The sequence below is a fragment of the Carcharhinus amblyrhynchos genome, chromosome 10 (genome assembly GCF_965287045.1).
Source record: "Carcharhinus amblyrhynchos chromosome 10, sCarAmb.v2.hapA, whole genome shotgun sequence".
In the NCBI taxonomy this organism is placed as follows: domain Eukaryota; kingdom Metazoa; phylum Chordata; class Chondrichthyes; order Carcharhiniformes; family Carcharhinidae; genus Carcharhinus; species Carcharhinus amblyrhynchos.
This window is the reverse complement of record NC_137333.1, coordinates 68,159,204-68,184,342: the sequence shown is the minus strand read 5'-3', so window position 1 is coordinate 68,184,342 and position 25,139 is coordinate 68,159,204. Positions and strand designations below refer to the sequence as shown.

General features: G+C 40.8%; 1 protein-coding gene across 3 annotated transcripts in view; it reads left to right on the top strand.

Annotated features, from left to right (window-relative positions):
* c10h11orf65 (chromosome 10 C11orf65 homolog) overlaps window positions 1-24,896 on the top strand; it is a 69,618-nt gene extending 44,722 nt beyond the window's left edge. For all 3 annotated transcript variants that reach the window (XM_080197913.1, XM_080197911.1, XM_080197912.1), the window contains 6 exons: window positions 2,331-2,384; window positions 3,656-3,871; window positions 7,448-7,584; window positions 11,526-11,696; window positions 19,368-19,423; window positions 24,214-24,896. In XM_080197913.1, the coding sequence (XP_080054039.1) occupies window positions 2,331-2,384; window positions 3,656-3,871; window positions 7,448-7,584; window positions 11,526-11,696; window positions 19,368-19,423; window positions 24,214-24,317 (738 nt within the window). In that variant the 3' untranslated portion in view covers window positions 24,318-24,896. The remainder of the gene's footprint in view (window positions 1-2,330; window positions 2,385-3,655; window positions 3,872-7,447; window positions 7,585-11,525; window positions 11,697-19,367; window positions 19,424-24,213) is intronic.
* Window positions 24,897-25,139: the final 243 nt, after the last annotated feature.

Below are 25,139 nucleotides of genomic sequence, written 5' to 3'. Positions count from 1 at the left end.
AGAGTCCTTATAGGACTTTGAGTTCACCTAAAACATTTCAATTATCCCTAGTTGTCTGTTGTACTTATTCCTAATTGTTCCCTTCTTTGCACTGTAAAGAAGATTGTCTGAGAGTGATCTCAGACAATCTTCTTTACAGTGCATAGAAGGGAAGGCCAATTGAACCTTCATGTTCAGCCGTGTCCCAGAGAGTGTAGAATATAACACGGGGCACTAACATGAAAATTCAATAAACATTGAACAAAAAACACACCAGTGTTTCTTCCACAATAAAAAAAGTCCCTAACTCCCCTATAACGGGAATCAATGTATGCCAACTATTTCTGTCTGAAAATCCCAAAGCATGCCATGTTGCCATGGAGATGGTGATTCCAGGTGAAACTTTGGCTGGAAGGTTATTTCATTTAGTTTATCAATATGTGTTTGTTGACAGAAGCAGGCAGTTCAGTTTGAAATTTGTGAGGGGAGAAAGAAGTTGGAAGATTTGCCAAGTTTGAACCTAGAGGAAGACATCTATAGTGGTCTTCCTGGAACCTTGTGGGAGAAGGAACTCAACTTGAATAGTTAACTTGGAAAGAGCTGTTGAAAAGCTGTGGGAGTAGACTGGGGAAAAAGAGGTCTAAATATGTTCAAAACCATGGCAAGGAGCTGAAGAGCCCACTGGTCACAATGTCTTTAAAGAACCAAAAGCTAATGGAAGGATCCCTGTAAGTCTTACACCTTGGAGAAAGCTGGAATACCGGGGAAATTTAAAGTAGATTCTGGAGAACTGTGGCATACCTTTGGGTTGGCCTCAGGAAAGATAAATGAATCACCAAAATTGTTGTTATGTATAAGAGAACTCTTGTGGGAAGTAAAAAGTAGAACTACATTCATAGCAGACGTATTTATAAACTCTGGTGCTATTGAGCTTGATTTGTTTAACTTTTATATACAATAAAGTTTATTTTCATTTTTAAAAAAGTGAAAATTTGTGATGTAATTCTTTTGATTAATTGCTAATTATTCAGATTACTCTTTACACGTTAACTAACAGGATCATCAAAACTGTTATTGATGTTAGTAAACTTGATTATACTTATGAAGAGACCCTAATAAAGATTTAGAACATGAACCCAGGAAGGGAAGATTCCCCCATAATGTCTCTAAAATATGGAAACTCAACAGCTGAACCCTGGTGAGGATTGCAGGATCCACGTGAGGATTGCAGGATCCAGGTGAGGACTGCAGGATCCAGGAGGTGAGTGCTTTTTCATTTATCTGCTGGATCCAGTGTACCTGCCTGGCAAACACTCTGTGATTGACCCCTGCCTCCATCCTTCCAACTTCCCCCACATTCCCTATGAGGCCTCTGATTTCCGTATCCACTCGCATCCAGAATCTAATCACTTCTTCCTCAGACCTTGGGATCATGCCTCCATTGTCGATCAATTGCCGACACTCATTGGCCAATTTGGAAAAATTACTGCCTACTGACTACTCCTCATACAATGCAGGCTATGCTCCCCATTTGACCCCAATGTTAGGGGCCTCCCCAAAAGCTCTGCCTATTATCCTACTCAGAAATGACAACAGTAGGTCCTCTATTATATTTTCATTTTCATACTCGCCACTTCTTTTGGATGTTTAGGGTTCCTGTGTATTTTAATAATTTACTGTGTCTTAAATAAAATGTGGTCACAATTTACATTTGTTGCTTTGTATTTTGATGAGTTCACTAGGCTGATACCGGAGGTGAGGGGGTTGAGGCAGGAGAGGCTGAGTGGACTGGGCTTATACTTGTTAGAGTTTAGAAGGATGAGGGGGGATCTCATTGAAACGTATAAGATGATGAAAGGGATGGATAGGGTAGAGGTGGAGAGGTTCTTCCTGCTCAGAAAGGACAGCAGGACTAGAGGGCACAGCTTCAAGATAAGGGGGGGTGCAGTTTAGAACAGAGTTAAGGAGGAACATCTTCACTCAAAGGGTGGTGGATCTCTGGAATTCTCTGCCCGTTGAAGTGGTGGAGGCTACCTCGCTAAATATATTTAAGACATGGGTAGATAGGTTTTTGGTAGGCAAGGGGATTCAGGGCTATGGGGAGAAAGCGGGAAAGTGGAACTGAGCCACTTCAGATCAGCCATGATCTTATTGAATGGCGGGGCAGGCTCGAAGGGCTAGATGGCCTACTCCTGCTCCTATTTCTTATGTTCTTATGAGTTGATTGATACCAGTTATTATATTCTAAATTGTGACTCTGCTACACAATTAAATTTAAAATAATATACAAATGAGGATTCGAGAAAGTGAACAAAGCGAAATTTGAATTCATTGCTATGACATATTCACAGGCAAAATTACTGGACAGTGCTGCTGGTGTTCATGTCCGGTTCCGACTGGGAGGAGTAAGTGATCTTTGTTTGCTTTTGCACAGATAGAAAATGATAATTTTTGGCCATTTCGATTTATTGATGCTATTATATACTGGGTGTTAAATTCTGGTGTGACTTTCCTATTCTAGGAAAATGCCAAGTTAATTTATCTAATTCTGCCAAAATAACCACTGCCATATTTTCTGAGGTTCAGGCTATGATCCTGACCTGTATCTTCAGCTTGGTAAAGACCACTTCTTCCCATCACAAAACTTCCTTATTCAGTCTATTGGTGGGGAGGGGGAGGTGAAAAATGTAATCTTAACAAGAATAACATTTTTTAAAATTTAAAGCATTTGCAACAACAGATTATAGCAGTGGCACAAATTTTCCAAAGTTGGCAAAGTCACTAGTTTCAGCACTGTAGCCTAAATAGTGCATCTGCCATTGTTTGAATTGTCTAATGGAATTCTGCATGTTTAAGTTTATAGTTTATTTATTAATGTCACAAGTAGGCTTATGTTTACATTGCAATGAAGTTACTATGAAAATCCCCTAGTTGTCACACTCCGGCGCCTGTTTGGGTACACAGAGGGAGAATTTAGCATGGCCAACGCACTTAACCAGCACATCTTTTGGATTGTGGATGGATACTGGAGTGCCCGGAAGAAACCCACAGAGACACAGGGAGAACGTGCAAACTCCACACAATCGCCTGAGGCCAGAATTGAACTCGGATTCAGCCACTGTGCCATCATGCATGTGCTTGTTAGCGACAAAACTTGTTTGTGGATTTTATTTGGGTTCCAAGGCAGTTATTTTCAGAAAGAAAATATCAGGATCTGAGCTTACATTCACTGTGTCAGCTATGGTTCAATTGGTTGCAAATTTGATTTGAATCAGGAGTCCCACTTGGGCACAAAAATCAAGACTGATGTTTCGGAGTAGTGCTGAGAGAGTGCTGCACTGTCAGGGCTGCTGCCTTTTAGATGAGAGGTTAAACTGAGGCCCCATTATCCTCTTAGGTGAATTTAAAAGAACCCATGGCACTCTTTTGAAGAAGAGCCAAGGAGTTATATCCTTGCCATCTTGGCTAATATTTATCTCTTGACCGACATCTCAAAAGCAAATTAATTGGCCATTATTACATTGCTGTTTGTGGAGTTTGATGCCATGTTTTCCATATTACAACAATGGCACTGCAAAACTTCTTCAGGTAAAGTGTTTAGGGATGACTTATGGTCATGAAAAAGTGCTAACTAATTGCGATGCTTTTTCCTTTTTCATCCTGCTCTGGCTTGTAGGAAACATTTCCTCCAAAAATCTACTACAAAATATTCACTCACCGAACAGTTGTCGATATATGTGCAAACAGTCCAAAAGATTATACTCATCCTGGTTTGAAACAGAAACTACCCGGGCAAATTCACAACTATAACCTTGTAAAAGATCAGGAGGATGACCATTATGGATGGTACAAACGAATAGAGAATAATGACTGGAGAAGTCTTTCAGACAAGGTAAAGATGCAATTTTCCAATCACTAAAAGAAGTAAACTGAACATATATAACCTACTTAAAGGGCTATCGAACTGACAATTGAGATGTGTGCAGGAATTGCTTGGGCTAGCTTAAATTGTAATGGACAAACGGCAGGCAAAACCAAGACTTGGATTGTCCATTTAGTTCAGCGATTTACTTTTTTGCTGTAATGCGGTTAATGTTATAAGTGGACATAAGCAGAGGGCAGGTCAAGAGAATTTAGTTTAGGGGATTGGACCTAAAGTGATGAGAATTAGGGTATGTGAGGTTCACCCTTAAGTACAATGCTGATACCTGTATATATGACTCCCATCTTGTGACAGGCTGTTTAAACTGAGTGTATGTAATAGCTCATCCTGAGATCAGATGATGACAGTGGCCTAGATTTTGCTCCAGGGAGTTCATGGTGAACTGTCAGCATTCTCCATCATTACTTCTGCAAAGCTGACCACAACTTCAAGATGTTGATCATGTGCGTGGGAATCTAGATGCGGCTTGTCACTTAAGGTTCTGACAGAGGCTGCACTGTGAACAACCACCAGAGCCAGCAATCACTGAAATTGTGAAAACTTCAATTTTCTTGCTCCCACATCACCATTAGAAACCTCATATAAAGTTACAATTCATTAGATTGGGTTATAAGAGATGTAATTAATAAAATTAGATGAACAACAGAACTGACCCTGAAAATGGCTGTATATTTCTGGAATGCTGTTGATTGATGAATGAATGTTCTTTTTGAAGCTAAATATATTCATTTCTTGAAATATGTTTTAGAATATTTTAGCTTCTACATTCACCACATGTATGTTCCAATCTTTAATTTACACTATGTAATTTTTTTTCAGATGTGACCCTATTTTTGTGCTTTTTGTTTCTATTTGTGTGTCAATGATTGGCTACTCAGTCTGATGACAATATTCCAAGTTCCTGCTGGAAATACCCCATAAAGGTAGCTACAATCAGTTGTGGTACCACTCCACAATGATGGACGTGAAATTAGAAACCATAGAAACACTACAATGCAGAGAGAGGCCATTCAGCCCATCGAGTCTGCACCAGCAACAATCCCACCCAGGCCCTATCCCCGTATCCCAACATACTTACCTGCTAATCCCTCTAACCTATGCATCCCGGGACATTAAGGGGCAATTTAGCTTGGCCAATCCGCCTAACCCGCACATCTTTGGACTGTGGGAGGAAACCGGAGCACCTGGAGGAAACCCATGCAGACACGGGGAGAATGTGCAAACTCTGCACAGACAGTGACCCGAGCTGGGAATCGAACCCAGATCCCTGGAGCTGTGAAGCAACAGTGCTAACCACTACACTACCATGCTGCCCAAATTCTTGCCAGAGATCATTGCCCATAAACTCTGCATTAAAATGTGTGAAATCTATCTTGACATTTTAGAAGAGCTGTGCAAGTTCCAATCACAGGTGGTGTCTGATGAGTGTATTATAATGTTAATCCTGAGGTAGGATATTTACAGTTGAATATATATAAGATTACAGCTGAATAGAAGAGATAGGATGGTTACAGCTGAGAGTATGTAAGATTAATCCTCTGATATCATGGTTACAGCTAAATACAAGTAAAATCCAATCACTACTCTTCTGTGCATTTGTTGCTAGGAGCACTCAAAAATAGTTCCAGCCAAAACTGAAGATCATATATCACTGATGCTATTGTTTGACAAACCAGAGCCATGCAAGGAAGGCTTTTATAATTGGTTAGGAAATAAAAAAATTCCAATAATGCTACTTTGTTCACACACACTCTCGTTTGATTTATGCTTTGCCCTCTTTTACTAGGGCAATCTGTGTTAGTCTTTACCACAACTCCCCCCCCCCCCCCGCCCCATTCAATTGGATAAATAAATATTGGCGGGGAGGAGAAATTCATTTATAGCGCTATGTAGGCTTAATGTAGAATCAGGACGGCGACAGAGACTTTTTTTGCAGTGGTTTATGATTGATCATAATCATTATGATTTATCATTGTAGTAGTTAATGATTGAAAAAGTGACCATGTCAATATATAATAATGTATTAGAAAATAGGCAGTTGAAGGAAAATGGAAGTAAAGGTAAATGGGAATAGGATGGGTACATGGGATTTGGATTATTGCTCATGTGGAGAGTATGAATGATGGGTTAGATCAAACCACCTGTTTTTATGTTGTAGTTTCTGTCTAGTTCTATTTAATATTTCATATGCACATATTATCTCTGCCTTATGACTCAATAAAACAAAACTCTATCTAAAGTATTGAAGTTAAAGTTATCCACAAAAGTCAGTTAGTAGTACAAAACTTGAATATTGCTGAAAAGAGGGACAGTAGCTGTTGAAGATTTTCGTCTTCCGCTCATCAGGACAAATTCAAGAATGCAAAATTTCAAATGATCGCAACAATTTATACTGTAGGATAAAAGAGTGCTGATTGGTTGACAAGTTGATTCTGATTGGTTGAGGCTTTGCCATGGAGGAGGCGATGGGGGTCTATAGGCACCCCAAGCTCCCAAGGTAATTCAAAAAAGGTGTAAGACTTGAACTTATTCCTTTTGTTTGCAGAGAACCGGTCTCTGCGTATGAATATATGTTGCTTCTGGCGAACTAACTCCTACTGATCATCTTAAATTGATCATTAGAACAGCATTATCAGGATTGTTCAGCAGAATCACATCTAACAGTGGACATTTTGTTATGGGTTTTGCAAGCATGAGCTGGTTGAGTATGATCTTTGCCTTTGCCTTTTACAAACAACTAAAGGACTTTTAACAACAGGTTAAATAAGCCATTTCGTGCTGCTATTATGCAGTGGCTATGTGAGTGTTTTTCTCCACAAACAGGATGTGCCATTAGTCCAAAAAGACATTCAGCCTACCTCACAATTGATCCATGTCGTATATAAGCTTCAGTGCCAGTGCACTGTCAGGTATATAGGCTATATGACCCAATAATTGGCTGATCAAATCAAACATCATGTTCCTTCAGTTATTCATACTAGGTAGAGTGCAGAATATACTGAACCATCCCATGCTTGCAAATCCAAAAACACAATATCTATTGTTGGATGTGATTCTGTGATTGGAAAACACTTGCTGAACAATCCTGGGTACATTAATAGGTATACTAACAATCAGTTTAAGATAATCAATCAGTCTTAAAAGTTGGTTCATTTACACTTGCCAGAAGTGACATAAATTCATACAGAGGGACCTATTATCTGCAAACAAAAGGAATGTTTTCAAGCCTTACATTTCTTTTAACTACCCTTTGTTTGGGAAGCTAGTAGTTCCCCTTGTTTTCTCCATAGCAATACCTCAGCCAATCAGAATTGATGTACCAACCAATCAGCACCCTTTTCTCCTATACTATAAATTGTGATCATTTGAAATTTGGCATTCTAGCATTTGTCTTGATAAGTGCAAGATGAAAAACTTTAGCAACATGGCTCTCTTTTCACCAATATTCAGTATTTTATTGATTCATAAGGGCATACGATTTTTATTTGTTAATTAAATATTCAATAACTTTGACATTTTGTTCAGTTTCTTGGAACCACTACAGATTATATGGAGTTTGAGCCTAACAAAAAGACAACGAAGTTTCATCATTGCAAACTCCAGAGAAGGCAAGAGGTCACAAGAAAGCAAAAACAAAGAAAAATTGAATGGATGACAAAGATGTGAGTTTGAACAAATGTATATGCAATCACTAGGTGCAATAGGTGGTCCTGGAGCGCCTAACTTTTGCTGGAGACAAAGAAAAACATTCAAAGTTGGACATTGAGCCTGCTTCTTAACTAAAATTTCAGAAACATTTAGCAAATTGTCAAGGATTGAGGAAAGGCAGTTATTACTTGTACCACTTTATTTTTCATTCCTCAGTTTTCTTCTCTCACACCTCTGCAGAAAATGATTGATTCTTTGCAAGGACAATAGTTGACTCTTGCCCTAGAACCATTATTCATTATCTGAGTCTTGGTAATGAGTGCAATTTGACACTTGAGGGATATCCCATCTAAGTTCATTTATGCCCTCATTTGGCATAAGCTGGAATCAGTGCATTTACCCAGTGGATCATTGCAAGACAGAGCAGAGTTCAATGCCTTTACTCAGTGAACCTGCAGAGGGAGCCACAATTAAAAAAAGAACAATTTATGTTCAATTTGCGAGTCTTGTTTTGTGAAGTAAGTTATTGTTTGATGAGATAATGTTGATTAAGTGAAGTTTTGCACTTGTGGCTGCCAATCAGTTCATTAGATATTGTTACATTTTATTCTAGCATTAAAGTACTCAAGTGTCCCAAGTGTAGCAATTTTTAATCCATCTGATTCATAAAACATGGTATAAGGGGAAGGTTTGATTATGATTAGGATATTTCTTCTAATCTCTGCTGTATTCATGTAACATGAATTAATTCTGCGTCCATTCATAATAATGCAAGAACAGAAGAAGTAGGAGCAGGAGTAGGCCGTTCAGTTCATTGAAACTGTTCTGCCATTCAATACAATCATAGCTGATCTTCGATCTCAAATTCACCTTCTCGCACTGCCTCAATGCCCTTAAATTCCTTTAGTATCCAAAATATTATTGAGTACACTCAGTATTTGAGCATTCACTACTTTCTAGGGTGGCGAATTCTAAATATCCACAATCCTTTGAGTGCAGAAATTTCTCTTCATCTCAGTCCTAAACAGCTGCCTTCTTATTTTGAGTCTTTGATGCCAAGTACTAGCCTCCTCATCTAGGGCAAACATCCTCCCAATATCTACCCTATCAAGCCCCTTAAGAACTTCATATATTTCAATGAGATCACCTCCCATTCTTCTAAATTCTAGGCCTAGATTACTCATGCCTTCATATGACGGGAAGACCAGGTAAATTATTTTAATTTATTTTAAATCTGCTTTTAGTGTAATTAGCGGGCCCAGGATTGAATTCTCCAGGCCTGCTAGCTTCTCCCACCCCACCAGAATATTTCACTCTAGCGGAGTTTACAGTAGATCCCCACTTTTGGGGAACTATCGGGACAACCCCGAGCGAAGGAGGAGCAATCAGGGCCCCCCTGGGGTTGGGTGGTTGGGGGGGGGTGATGCCAGCCTGTGCCCCTAGCACTGCCCAAGGAGCATGCTCAGGGAGCACCTTGGCAATGCCTATCAGGCATGAGGTAGTGCCAAGGGACAGGGCATATGGGGAGCAGGCCTAGGTGTGATCGGTGGGGTGGGGGGTTATATTGCAACTCAGCCATTGGGATCAGTTGAGGCATGTCAGAGGCCAGCGAGCAGGGGTGGGTGGTCCGTCAGGTAGGGGGTCTGCTGGGGGGAGGGTCAGCCAGTGGGAAGAGTGGGATCTGCGGGGAAGGCGGAGCTGGGAGGTGCTGCCTCTTGGAGGGCCCTGCACTGTGCGGTGGGGGGGAGCAGTTGAGGACCGTCACAAGGGTGGGGGCTGGAGATAAGGATGGGCTGGGGAGATTCTGCCTGCTGGGGGTTCGGCACTGCCTGTGTGTGGCGGGGGGGGGGAAGTTGCGGTGGGTCGAGACTGCTGTAGGGGGGGAACTGGAGATTGGGGCACTCCAGGACGGCGGGGAGGGGGTCAGGGCTCAGCGCAGGAATGGTTGGGGACCATGATCGGGCTGTGGGGAGTTGGATGGAGTCCTGGGTTTGCCAGAAATGGAGCTGGCCAGCAAACAAGAGACTAACAGTTCGAGGCCATTGCGCAAGTGCAGAGGTCTGCTGATTCAGCCTCCGGGCATTAATAGGCACTGCCCCCTGATGTTAATGATATTCACACTGGTAGCCTCTAAACTGTACAGAGTTTGGGAGATTCTAGTGTGAATTCCCACTGAAAAAAAAAGTGTGAATTACTCTAGTTTTCCCACGAATTAGGCACTTAGAATTTTCACACTCCACTGTTGCTGCAAGCGTGGACAGAGAATTTCTGTTCACTGCAATGGGACCAGACAATCTCACTGGCATGGATGGCCAGAGAATTACAGCCTTAGAATCAGTTTGTGTGGAGCTATGAAATAGCAAAGGAAAGAAGTTAATGGTGGGAGTAGTTTAAAAGCTTCCTAACAGTAGCTACACAGTAGGATTAAGAATACATCAAGCAATTGAATCTTCAAATCAATTAGACAAATCAAATTGGCAAAAATAGCCTGGAGAAAAAGTTCATAGCGTGTAGTTAGGACATTGTCTTTGAACAATACGCTCTGAAACATGTCAAAAAAGAAGCTACTTTGAATCTGGTAATATGCAATGAAACACTATTAATTAAACACCTCATAGTAAAAAGTGATCGTAGCATGATAGAACTTCACTTTCAGTTTGAGACTGAGAAATGTGAATCCATAACTAGTCTCTCAAACTTAAATAAAGGCAATTATAAGGGCATGAAGAGAGAGTTGGTTAAAGTAGACTTCGTAAATGGGTCAAAAGAGAAGAGGTAGAGAAGCAGTGGCAGACGTTTAAAGAGATATTTAATAAATCTCAGCAAAAAATATATTGCATTAAGATAGACAACCAAAAGGATGCACCATATTGTGTCTAACTAAGCAAGTTGAGGGTAGTATTAAATTGATAGAAAAGGCATTCACTGCTAAGAAAATTAGTGATAAACTAGAAGATTGGGAACATTTTAGAAATCAGCAAAGAAGGATTAAAAGTATTAAAAATTGAGAAATTGGGGTTTGGGATAAAACTAGAAAGCAATATAAAAATAGGAACTAAAAGCTTACACAAGTATATAAAAAGGAAAACAGTGACTAAATTGAGCATTAGTCCCTAAGAGGGTGAGACTGCAGAATTAATAATGAGAAATGAGGAAACGGCAGAGGCTCTGAACAAGTACTTTGAATCTGTTTTACAATGGAAGATACATAAAGTACCCCAAGAATATAGAAAATCAAGAGGCTGAAGGGCGAAAGAAACTTAATCACTGGAGAAAACGTAATGGAACTGATGGTTGTTAAATCCTTTGGAATGGATGGTCTGCATTCTACAGTCTTAAAAGAGGTGGCTGCAGAGATATTGGATGCATTGGTTGCAGTCCTCCAAAATTCCTTAGATTTTGGAAAGGTCCCAGCAGATTTGAATTGCAAATATAACACCTGTATTTAAGAAAGGAATGAGGCAGAAAGCCGGAAACTATAGGCCAGTTAGTCTATTATTGTCTGTTGTTGGGAGAATATTAGAATTTGTGGGCTGGATTTCATGACCCTCTACCGGACACAGTTTTGGCAGGGTTTGTGCATGTAAATTGCGAGGGATGGAAAGCCTACCACCTCCCTGCCCACCTTCAAGCTGTTGTATCGCGCCCCCCCCTTCCACCCTTTCCGCAAGTCCCATCATAGTGCCTGTTTTGGTCAGGTCACCCCTGTGGATCCCATTTCCATTGTTCCACTCGTTATTTGAGGCTAAAGAGGCCAGAGCAGCAAACATTCTTACTAGTGATGCTATCCAATTGACCTTCCTTCTGTTAAACAAGGCAGAAGGATCACGCCTCCACCCCCGTTTAGATCAGTAAGTTAATGAGAAAGGGTTCCAACCCATTGCAGATTCTGCAGCCACAATACAAAAAAGCAGCACAGCTCTAATTTCATGTTGATTTATTTAATATCTTCCAGGTACCATGAGGGCATGTTGCAGGCCCGGACACTGGATCCAAATACAGCTGTCCTGGTGCAGAGAGCAACAGAAGGAGTAATCAACAGTGTGGAGCAGAGTGGCCCTAATGCAGTCCTTGACTGGGAGGTGGATGAATTACTTGAGTGGACCAATGCATTGAATTTTGAGAAGTAAATCAACCTTATTTTGTTTCAGATGCATAATTTATAGTTACAGTTTTTGGGACTAGTTAGATCGACAAAGCACATTTATAACATGCACAAGATATTTAATTTTAAATTGGCATTAGGATGCAAAATAGTTCTATTATTGCACTCTCCTATAAATCGTGTACTCCATAGTGAGGACATTATAATAACCGTGAATTCAGTGAAAGGACATACCTGGGTGCTATTCGGATTGGCGGATGGTGACTAGTGGGGTGCCCCAGGGGTCGGTGCTGGGGCCTCAGCTATTTACCATTTATATAGATGATCTGGAGGAGGGAACCGAGTGCAGGGTGTCGAAATTTGCTGATGACACCAAGATTGGGGGAACGGCAAATTGTGCGGAGGGTGTGGAGAGTCTGCAGAAGGATCTAGATAGGCTGGGCGAATGGGCCAGGAAATGGCAAATGGAATTTAATGTTGGCAAGTGTGAGGTGGTCCACTTTGGTAGGAAGAATGGTAGGAAGGACTATTACTTACGTGGCGAAAAACTGCAGCAGGCGACGGTGCAGAGGGACCTCGGGGTCCTTGTGCATGAATCGCAAAAACCCAGCTTGCAGGTGCAGCAGGTGGTCAGGAAGGCGAATGGGATGCTGGCCTTCATAGCGAGGGGGATTGAATATAAAAGTAGGGAGGTCTTGCTGCAGCTGTATAGGGCATTGGTGAGGCCGCAGCTGGAGTACTGTGTGCAGTTTTGGGCGCCGCACCTGCGCAAGGATATTTTGGCCCTGGAGGGAGTGCAGAGGAGGTTTACTAGGCTGATACCGGAGTTGAGGGGATTGAGCTATGAGGAGAGGCTGAATAAACTAGGCTTGTACTCGTTAGAGTTTAGAAGAATGAGGGGAGATCTCATTGAGACGTATAAGATGATGAATGGGATGGATAGGATAGAGGTGGAGAGACTCTTCCCGCTCAAAAAAGACAGTAGGACTAGGGGGCACAGCCTCAAGATAAAGGGGAGGCGGTTTAGAACGGAGTTGAGGAGGAACTTCTTCACTCAAAGGGTGGTGAATCTCTGGAATTCTCTGCCCGTTGAAGTGGTGGAGGCTGCCTCGCTAAATATTTTTAAGAAGCGGGTTGATGGGTTTTTGATAAGAGAAGGGATTAAGGGTTATGGGGAGAGGGCGGGAAAGTGGAACTGAGCCACGACAGATCAGCCATGATCTTATTGAATGGCAGGGCAGGCTCGAAGGGCTAGATGGCCTACTCCTGCTCCTATTTCTTATGTTCTTATGATTGCTGCTGCTGCTGCTGGCATTTGTTGTCCAACACGAGTTGCTCTTGGGAAGTGAGTGTTGATCTGTGAATGTGACTCATATCTATTCACCTGTCCTGAACCATAATCCCTTGATGCTCTTACTTGATAAGAACATAAGATATAAAAGCAGGAGTAGGGATCTTGAGGCTGCTCTGCCATTCAATAAAGTCAAGTTGCATCTTCTATTACAATTCCACTTTTCTTCCCGTCACTTTGTGTCCAAAAATCTTGATCTCAGTCTTGAATGCAATCAATGATTGAATATCCAGAACCTTCTGGGGTATAGAATTCCAAAGATTCACAACTCTTTTTGTGAAGAAATTCCTTCTCATCTAAAAATCTGTCAATCTAGTCTTTAAAGCTTCAAGTAAGCATCCAGAACCTTTTGAGGGAAAAGTTCCATTACCCTTCATATGAAAAGTTCTTCCTGCTTTCACTCTTGGTTGACTCAGCTCTAATCGTAAAATTGTGACTGCTTTCACTTTATTTCCGACCAGAGGAAATAGCTTCCCCATATCTAAATTACTTTACACACTTCATGAGATCACTTTCTGAACTCACGCTAATATATCCCAATTTTATGCAATCTGTCCTCACAATTTAATCCTTTAAACTCAGTATCGTTTTGGTAAATTTGGTAAAACACTGTTCCTTTCTCCAACTCTATTCTGTCCTTCCTATGGATACTTGGTGTGGAGCCCAAGTTTCAGTCTTCAGTCTTTGTAAAACATTTTTTCTGTTTCAATTCCCTTGTTACCTGGACTGCATCTTGTTCTTTGGGAATCTCCCTCTTTGCAGCTTCCTTGTCCTGTTTAGCTTCTCTTGGCAGAGTTGAGAGATGTTCATTCCCTGATGTCCTGTCTCCATTGGTAATATACCCAGCTAAAACTAAATTTAAAAACAATACCCCCACAGTGCAGAAGGAGGCCAATAAGCCCATCAAGTCTGCACCGAATCAGCATCTTACCCAGGCTCTCCCCTCCATTCTATCCCCGTAATCCTGTACACTTGCCAAGGCAAATCCCTCTTTGGTCCAATGATTGGTAATAAACCATACCAACCAATCCATGTTTGGTTCTCAATCTGTGCTGAGTTAGCTGATCTCAGTCTGACAGAAGTAGAGATACTACTTCTTGGTTTTAGCACTCTGCGGGGGGAGAGTGTTGTGGAGAAGCGGGGTTGCTGAAGGGCAGTCAACATTCCCCCTCCTTGGGTGGAATTACCCATGTCTCCACCGGCAGGTTCGATGGAGGCTCAAAAATTGTTTCTATGCTGGTATGAATTTCCTGCAGAATTTTCAACCAGTACCATGATGGATCAGGGAACCTCCTGGTGGCCAGCATGAAATTGATTTGCCTCTCGCTAATGAAGGCCTGACCAGGATATTCCACCCAGTCTCTATTTGTTGGAATGCTAGCGGGAAGAAACATCAATCCAGAACATATCTGGACCAACATGGTGTGCGGAAGTTGGGACTTACCTGAAGAAGATCTGAAGTTGCCTCCAAAATTTGGGATGGAGGCCACCAATGATCCTGGACCCTGGAACACCACAGCAGTGGTTGGAGGGGAGCGTCCATTAGGTGGATCTTCCAGTTTCAATATCATCAAGGAGGCCCATCTTCCAGCCTCAGCATGTTCCTGGAGATCCATCTTCTTTTTCAGGAAGTCTATCTTCTTTCTGAAATGGTAGATCAGTGATGTTGGATACTTTTTAATGCAGATACAACAGTGGCACACACACAATCAAGCCTGCTTCACCATGGAAAATGGCACTTGGCCCTGAATGCAGAATTAATGAGGTCAGGGCTGAATGATATGGCATGGTTTTCCATCAGTCTCCTAGTGGGAAACACTCCCCATTCATACCTCAACTATGGAACTTAGTCCCAGATGGGAGAACTTGGCCCCTAGTAACTGACTAGTGACTGTGACTAGAAAATGTGCATATGAATGTTAGGCGAGGTCAGGACCTGGAGCTGCTATGATCTTTAGTCAATTAACCTAGGCTCAAGTGGAGCATTGGCCACTTGTAGGGTACTGGAGATATAGAAAACCTGGAATAGTGATTTTTCAGTTATTTTACTGGAACAGCCATTCAACACATTCTCATTATTGCAGTATACTTTGTAACTTATTCCATTCCCCATATTCCTGAGAGTTAAAATAAAATGCCCCTCATTGCTAAAGTGCCATTCTTGGGGTTTGCTTAGTAATTAGATATCCAACGTAAACACAGGCCGGAACTCTACCACCTCGCCCGCTTTGGAATTGGCATAGGCGAGGGTCTGACAATGGAAATCTCTGTTGACCTCAGGTGGGAATTTCTGGCCTTGCCCGAGTGAGGTTGTAAAATCCCGCCCAATGTTTCATTTGCGGTTATTTTTCTAACCCAAAAAGTTCCCTCAAGCGGGGAAAAGCAAGAAAACAGTTAATGTATCCCACAAGTTTTAAAAACCAATATAATGATCTTGAATACAATTTGGTGTCCTCTCTCCCACTTAATTTAGTTAAGTACAATTTTAACTTCTGATATGCCTGGAGGAGTAGAAAATTGGAAAATTCTTGTTGTCCTCATCATGCACAATAGGATTTTATATGGTAAGTTGTCACAAATGGCTTGTAAATTAAATAACACATTAAGAAGATGACATTCCACTCAAGAGTTTCACTAGTAGTACCCTATAAAATTCACCCATCATCTCGCTATAGTTTCTCTAGTTTCTTTTGAATGTGTTAAGTGCAGTGGAGCACCCTACACTCATCTGGTGAGTTATAGCTTCTTTGAGGCATAACTCTTTATTTAATAGAAATTGGCATCGCTATTGTGGCAATACTTCAACAGTATGACAGCGGAAAGGTAGCAAAAAAGTGGCAGGACCAATTTCATAGAGTCATAGAGGTTTACAGCACAGAAACTTGCCCATCGGCCCAACTTGTCCATGCTGCCCTTTTTTTAAACCCCTAAGCTAATCCCAATTGCCCGCATTCGGCCCATATCTCTCTATGCTCATCTTACCCATGTAACTGTCTAAATGCTTTTTAAAAGAACAAATTTGCCTGCCTCTATTACAATCTCTGGCAGCTTATTTCAGACACCACCCTTCGTGTGAAAAAATTGCCCCTCTGGATGCTTTTGTATCTCTCCCCTCTCACCTTAAACCTATGCCCTCTACTTTTAGAGGAAAAGATATTGACTATCTAACTGATCTATGCCCCTCACTATTTTATAGACCTCTGTAAGATCATCCTTCAGCCTTCTATGCTTCAGAGAAAAAAGTCCCAGTCTATCCACCCTCACGTTATAACTCAAACCATCAAGTCCCAGTAGCATCCTAGTAAATCTTTTCTGCACTCTTTCTGGTTTAATAATATCCTTTGTATAATAAGGTGACCAGAATTGTACACAATATTCCAAGTGTGGCCTTACCAATGTCTTGTACAACCTCAACAAAGCATCCCAATGTATTTAATGTTCTGACCATTTACTTTGATAAAATTAGGGCCTCTTCTATGTTTGCCTCTGATGAGGAAGAAAATGCTATACTCTTCTTAAGTTAAATGAATCTTAAAATTGGAGTGGATAAATTATAAAAATGCAATGGGCTGGACTTTGCCGTCAGCAATGAAGCAGTGACCATGAAGTAAATCCCATTCAGATCGCACTGCTGAGAATTTCACTTCCAGAACCTCCCTGGACTAACTGCAATGGTGAACTGGGAATTTGTAGCATGGAGCTCTAGTCATGTCATCAGGCTGTCCAAGCAGCCAATCACATAAAAGGATTTTCAAGGACAGAAAACATATCGCTTTGAAAGAAAATCACTTTTAAGCATTTTTACTTTGAACAAAATACCGGAACATATACACAAAGATAAAGGTAGAAACTGTTATTTATAAAAATAACTTCAGGAATTAATGTTATCCCACCTTCATAGCCTCCACCCCAATTTATGCCTGTGGCTAACAGGCCTGCTAAATTCCACCCTATGGGCTGGATGGAATCTTATGAGAATTTGGCAGGGTGTTCGTCCTGTTGAGAAAACTTGTGTGGAACTCTCCAGCTCCACTAGCCAGTTTTCTCTCTGGATCGCGTCACTTCAACAACTGCCAAAAAAAGTGGGTGTGGTTTGCACTGTCACTCTGGCAAGGTGGGGTTTCTTAGAGCCAGGAACCAGCTCCACTGAGATTGGGACACTTTTTAACTGGAAGAAAAATTAATCTCTTGTCCCTGCACCCACCCCCAACCACGGAGGTGTATTGTGGCTTTCCACCACCACCACTCCCCAACTCCCACCCCCTTTTTGAATAAAAGAGTTACATTTGCCATCTTCCAATCTAATGGGACCGTTCGAATCTATGGAGTTTCGGAAACAGGGTTGCCGAATGATGAGGAGGGTAATTTGAAACATAGAAACTAGAAGCAGGAGTAGGTCATTTGGCCCTCGAGCCTGCTCCGTCATTCATTTTGATCTTGGCTGATCCTAGAATTCAGTATCCTGATCCCCCCTTCCCCCCCATATCCCTTGATTCCTTTAGCCCCAGAGCTATATCTAATTTCATCTTGAAATTAGACAATGTTTTGGCCTCAACTACATTCTGTGGTAGTGAATTCCATACATTCACCACCCTCTGGGTGAAGAAATGTTTCCTCACCTCAGATCTAAAAGGTTTACCACTTATCCTCTAACTATGACCCCTGGTTCTGGATTGCCCCACTATTGGGAACATTCTTTCTGAATCTACCCTGTCCAACCCTGTTGGAATTTTATAAGTTTCTATGAGATCCCCTCTCACTCTTCTAAACTCGAGTGAATATAATCCTAACCGACTTGGTTTCTCCTCATATATCAGACCTGCTATTGCAGGAATCAGCCTGGTAAACCTGTGTACTCCCTCTATAGCAAGGACATCCTTCCTCAGATAAGGTCACCAAAACTGCACACACTACTTGGGCAATATAAAACATAGAAACTAGAAGCAGGAATAGACCATTTGATCCTATACGCTTGCAGCAAAACATCCCTATCCCTATATTCAAATCTTCTTGCTATTAAGGTCAATATATCATTTGCCTTCTTTACTGCTTGCTGTACTTGTGCACTTAGTTTCAGTGACTGATGCATGAGGACACAAAGGTCTCGCAGAGTATCCATCTCTCTCAATATACAGCCATTCAATTAATAAATAATTTGTCTTTCTATTATTGCTACGAAAGTGGATAACATCACATTTATTCACATTATACTGCATATATCATGCATTTACCCACACACTCAGCATGTCAAAGTCACACTGAAGCATCTCTGCATCCAATTTTGTATTATCTGCAAGTTTGGAGACAGTACATTCAGTTCCCTCTTCCAAATCATTAAGATATAATGTGAACAATTGGGGTCCTAGCACAGATGCCTGAAGAACCCCATTGCCAATCTGGAAAAAAACCCATTAATGCCAACTCTCTGCATCTTTCCTATCTGCTAACCAGCTTTCTATCCATCTCAAGACATTACCTGCAATCCCATGTGCTTTAACTTTACATTGTAATCAATGTACGGCTCATGTAAGTTCCCTGGGACTTCTTACTAGTTGTTTTCTCAAAATTCTGCCCTAACTTCCTTTTCTTTTGGATTCTAAATAAAGTCTGAAAGTTGTAAAGAAGGAAAATAAGAAGATAAAAAATTCCACCAATTTGAGACTTATGAAAGACTGAGATAGAATATAAGATTGTATAATGATCCTTGGTGTCAAGTTAATTGAACTGTATGGTATTGAAGACCTTGTCAAATTTTCCTCAGGCATTTAGAAAAGGTACATTGTGTTAGTATTTGTTAAATATAAAAATTATGCTACAGTAGAAAATGTTAGAGGGCCCAGGTGAAAGTAAGAGATAGAATCATAAAATCCTACAGTGCAGAAGGAAGCCATATGGCCCATCAAGTCTGCACCAACCACAATCCCACTCAGACCCTATCCCTAAAACCCCATGCATTTACCCTAGTTAGTCTACTAAGGGTCAATTAAAATGGCCAATCCACCTAACCCACACATCTTTGGAGTGTGGGAGGAAACCAGAACACCTGGAGGAAGTCCACGCAGATACGAGGAGAACGCTCAAACTCCGCACAGTCATGCAAGCTGGGAATCAAGTCCAAGTCTCTGGTGCTATGAGGCAGCAGTGCTAACCACTGAGCCATCATGCCGCCTCAGATGACAGGCTATTCCTTGAATCCTGTTCATGAGTGTGAGATACATGGTAGAAGAAGCTCCCTAGAATTGGAGCAATATTTTAAAACAGACATAGGCCTATCTTGTACAACATGTATCACTAATAAAAATGAGAAAATCATGAAAAACAACAATTTGTGCTTTTTTCAGATATTTAAATGACTGGATGGAAATTGCATGTAGCAATTCTTCTGCAAATTTTCAAGGTACGTCTATATTTATATCAAATTTCTTTGTGTGTGATTGCAATTGTACTCCAGATATTAATTTTACGTAAATATATGAAACATCAAAATAGAACACCACTTGAAAATTATAAATGAGATCATTTAAAACAAAGTGTAAAGAGGCAATTCCATGCAACTGGGGAAGTTCAATGGCATTTCTTTTTTTGGTATTTTATATTGAATTGAATGAAACAAAATAGGATATATTTTATTTCCATTCATGACTGACAGAGTTGCAAGTAAACTCCAATTATTCTTAGAATTTTCTCCTTGTCTATTTTTATGCGCTTTAAGTTAACTTTCTTAAAAGCCAAATTTTTAGAGAAAAATAGTTCCGGCAATTGGAACAATTTGTATGGAGATCTCTTGTTGACTGTCAGGAATAAGAATATTGACTGGAATCAACTATAATACCACAAGTTCTACTCTGGCTGAGAATAGTTAAATCAGCACAGGCCAAAGATTGAACCTGTGATGTTCTTTGTCTGCAATGCTCAGTAATACACCATGTGATTCATTTACTCATTAAACTAATTGTCTACGCTTGCGTTATTGGCTGTTCTAATTATTTCTAGCCCTCTCAATATAATTTATGCTGTGTTACTCAAGGCTAGGGTATGTCAGACTGTAGAAAGCTTAATATGGTCCTCCAAAGATGCTAGTAAAGTTGACATAGAGGGATAATTGTAGCCGAAACTTTGCTATATAGACATGGGACGAGATATTGCTTAGAGCAATACTTACTTAAACATTGCACTGCTATGAACTTAAGGCAGCGAGGTATCAGAATCTTTTTCCTCCTTCTGCAAACCTCTTAAGTATCATTTGATTGTACATGGGACAGTTGCTGAAACAGTTTAATTGGCAGATAATGGTGTCAACTTCATTTGAATCAATGAGCAAAACAATTAAATAAACAAATTGCAACTTAAGACAATATTAAGAAATATAAACTTCCCAGAAAGCTGCAAATGATATAGGCAGTTTTCTGAATTGACATGTACAAGTCAGACAAAAGTGAATTAGTTTTAAAGCAAAGATGTTGGAAAAAAACAGGATAACAAATGAATGAGAAGCTATGGAAAAAATCTTACTTCTGTGTAATAACTACGAGGAATTGATGAATAACAAGCAGATAAATGAACAAGAGGTTTATAAAGAACAAAGAAAATTACAGCACAGCAACAAGCCCTTCGGCCCTCCGAGCCTGCATCAACCATGCTGCCCAACTTAACTAAAACCCCTTTCTCTTCCAGGGACCATATCCTTCTATTCCCATCTCATTCAAGATGTCCCTAAAAGTCATACCATATCCGCTTCCACTCCCTCCCCCGGCAACGAATTTCAGGCACCCATCACTCTGTGTAAAAAATCTGCCTTGTACATCTCTTTTAAACCTTGCCCCTCACACCTTAAACCTATGTCCCTAGTAATTGACTCTACCAGCCTGGGAAAAAAACTTCTGACTATCCATTCTGTCCATACCTCTCATAATCTTGTAGACTTCTATCAAGTCTCCCCTCAACCTCCGTCGCTCCAGTGAGAACAAACCAAGTTTCTCCAACCTCTCCTTATAGCTAATACCTTCCATACCAGGCAATATCCTGGTAAATCTTTTCTGTACCCTTTCCAAAGCCTCCACATCCTTCTGGTAGCGTGGCAACCAGAACTGAACACTATATTCCAAGTGCAGCCTAACTAAGGTTCAATAAAGCTGCAACATGACTTGCCAATTTTTAAACTCAGTACCCCAGCCAACGAAGGCAAGCATGCCATATACTTTCTTGATTGCCACTTTCAGTGACCTGTGTAACTGTACACCCAGATCCCTTTGCCTATCAATACTCTTAAGGATTCTGCCATTTACTGTATATTTCCTGTCTGTATTAGATCTTCCAATATGCCTTACCTCACATTTGTCTGGATTAAACTCCATCTGCCACCTTTCTGCCCAAGTCTCCAACTGATCTACATCCTGCTGTATCCTCTGATGGTCCTCATCGCTATCCGCAAGGATTATCTGCAAGGACTATGTGGGAAAGACAACATATACATAGGACAGTGATAAGAAAACTTGTAAACTTAATGCCTCTCAGGCTGCAACTGTCAAACAGTTGCCTTCTTGCAATTGGCTGGATGGATCAATAATCAAACCCCGCCTTCCCCCCCCCCCCCCCCAACCTCCCGGCCCCTGACAAGGCCATCACAATCTACAAAATCATTTTCACAATGAAATATGGTGCTTAAAAAAGTATATGTGGCAAAGAGTTTAAGGTATTCATTTTACAGTAGGCTTCCCTCAATTTCATAAAATGTTGCTTTATTAGAAATGTGATTTGCATATTGAGACCATAAAACAGGAGCAGAATAAGGCCACTTGGCCCATTGAGTCTGCTCCACCATTCAATCGTGGCTGATATTTTTCTCATCCCCTTTTGATTCAGGAAATCAGAAACACGAAGGGAGTCATTGTTCAAGACTCTTAAGGTTAACGTGCAAGTTCAGTCAGCAGTTAAGAAGGCAAATGCAATGTTAGTATTCATGTCAAGAGTTAGAATACAGGAGCAGGGGTGTACTTCTGAGGCTGTGTAATGCTCTGGTCAGACCCCATTTGGAATATTGTGAGCTGTTTTGGGCCCTGTGTCTAAGGAAGGATGTGCTGCCTTTTCTGCATAACCCCTGATCCCCTTACTAATCAAGAACCTATTTATCTCTGTCTTAAAGACACTCAATGACCTGGCCTCTACGGCCTTCTGCGCAAAGAGTTCCATAGATTCACCACTCTCTGGCTGAAGAAATTCCTCCTCATCTCTGTTTTAAAGGATCCTCCCTTTAGCCTGAGGTTGTGCCCTCTGATTCTAGTTTTTCCTACTAGCAGAAACATCCTCTCCACATCCACTCTATCCAGGTCTCGCAGTATCCTGTAAGTTTCAATAAGATCCCCCCTCATCCTTCTAAACTCCAATGAGTCCTCAAATATTCCTCATACAACAAGCTCTTCATTCCAGAGATTATTCTTGTGAACTTCCTCTGGTTCCTTTCTAAGAGCAGCACATCCTTCCTTAGATATGGGGCCCAAAACTGCTCACAATATTCCAAATGGGGTCTGATCAAAGCCGTATACAACCTCAGAAGTACATCCCTGCTCTTGTATTCTAACTCTCAACGTGAATACTAACATTGCATTTGCCTTCTTAACTGCTGACTGAACTTGTACATTAACCTTAAGAGAGTCTTGAACAACGATCCCAAATCCCTTTGTGTTTCTGATTTCCTGAGCATTTTCCCATTTAGAAAATAGCCTATGCCTCCATTCCTCCTTCCAAAGTGCATTACCTCACACTTTCCCACATTGTATTCCATCTGTGACTTCTTTGCCCACTCTCCTAACCTGTCCAAGTCCTTCTGCAGCCCACCTGCTTCTTCAATACAACCTGTCCTTCTACATATCTTTGTATCATCTGTAAACTTAGCAGCAGTGCCTTGGAACTGATGGCACTCCAAATCGTTGATATATATTGTGAAAAGTTGTGATCCCAGCACTGACCCCTGAGGCACACCACTAATCACCGGTTGCCATCCTGAAAAAGACCCCTTTATCCCCAATCTCTCCTGCCAGTCAGCCAATCCTCTATCCATGCCAGGATCTTACCCTTAAAACCATGGGCACTTAATTTAACAGTCTCCTATGTGGCACCTTGACAAAGGCCTTCTGGAAATCTAAATAAATCACATCCACTGGTTCTCCTATATCTAACTTCCTTGTTACTTCCTCAAAGAACTCTAACAGATTTATCAGACATTACTTCCTCTTGACAAAGCTGCGCTGACTCAGTCCTATTTTGTCATTCACTTCCAAGTACTCTGCGACCTCAATTTTAATAATGGACTCTAAAATCTTGTCAATGACCAAAGTTAGGCTAACCACCCTATAATTTCCCATCTGCTGCCTCTCTCCCTTCTCAGAAATCAGGTGTTATATTAGCTACTTTCCAGTCCTCTGCTACCTATCCTGCCTCCAGTGATTCCTGAAAGATCATGACCAATACCTCCCCAATTTCCTCAGCGATCTCTTTTAGAACCCTGGGGTGTAGTCCATCCAGTCCAGGTGATTTATTCACCTTCAGACCTTTCAGTTTTCCCAGAACCTTCTCCTTAGTGATGGCCATTACACTCACCTGTGCCCCCTGACGTTCCTGAATTTCTGGCATCCCACTGGTGTCTTCCACCGTGAAGACTGATGCAAAGTAACTATTCAGTTCCTCTGTCATTTCTTTGTTTCCTATTATTACTTCTCCAGCCTTACTTTCCAGTGGTCCAATGGCTATTTTTGCCTCTCTCTTATCTTTTATATTATTAGCTATCTTAACTCATATTTCATCTTATCCTTCCCCCCCCCTCCCAACCTATTGTTTTTTCAGTTGTCCTCTGCTTGCTTTCATAGGCTTTCCAATCCTCTGGTTTCCCACTAATCCTTGCCACTTTGTGTACTTTTTATTTTGCTTTTATGCTGTTCTTGACTTCCCTCATCAGCCATTGTTGTCTATAACTCATTATTTATAACAATTAGTTAGTCATTTCAAATATATTTTGTGTAATATGTACAACTCAAGAAAGTATTTTCCCCCAGTTTGTTCAGCAAATTTGCCAGGCCAGACTGAAGTGTTAATTGTAACCCTCAGAAGCTGATGTGCCCAAATAAAGACATTTTAGGCATACATCCATGAATCAAGTCATATATTAAATTCTGTTTCTCAATCTATCCACAGGCACAAGATGCTACTCTGCAGAGAATGATCTTTACAAACCAGTTAACCAATGTGTAATGAACACCTGTGCAGCTATGCAGGGTGCTGCTCAGTGTGCTATTTAACCAAGAACAAGTAAATTCACAAATCACCAAAAACTTTTAAGTACAAATCTACCATCGGAAAAAGAAAATGGACAAAATTATTTTCTTGGCTGAAAATTAACATACACTTGCAACATTAAAGAATTACCAGTCATCCTTTATTAAATGGTCCCATGAATCATTTGTTGTGTTGAATTGCTTAACACACTATTTTTGACAGGTTCTGGCTGCAAAAGAAAAATCAGTAATACTGACATCCTTTTTTTCAATTGTGGTATCAGTAGCAGTATCTGTTGAAACAGTTTATCACCTATAGCATTCTAGACATTCTTGTGGGATATGTGAAGGAAGTTGGATATGGAACTGTATTTACACAATAAAGCCCACATATATGTACCACTGGAATTGGAGTTAAAAATCAGTGAATTTTGTAAAGCATTCAATTCCCCTTTGACTTGCGGTAGGAATGAAGAAATATTTTAGCCTAACTCCATTACTACATAATTCTGACTATTCAGGACCTTTTAATTTGTAATAATTATGGTTGTCACATTGATTGTTGTACTGAGTTTAAAGCCTGCTGCAGGTATATTTAAAAAAAACTACACTCTCATTCAAATTGATTTTGCCTTTATGGCTATGTTTTCATTCTAAGTCTGATCTTCTAACCACTTCTTAAACCAAACTTCTATTCCCTCCTGTTGAAAGTAGGAAAAATATGCTAAGCACCATTTTTTCTGAGTCCAGTGAGAAACATTTGTATTGGTGGTAAAACATTGATATTATGACATCATAAGGCCACCTATCTGTACATGAAAATGTTCGTCCAAGAAGAATTTGGAT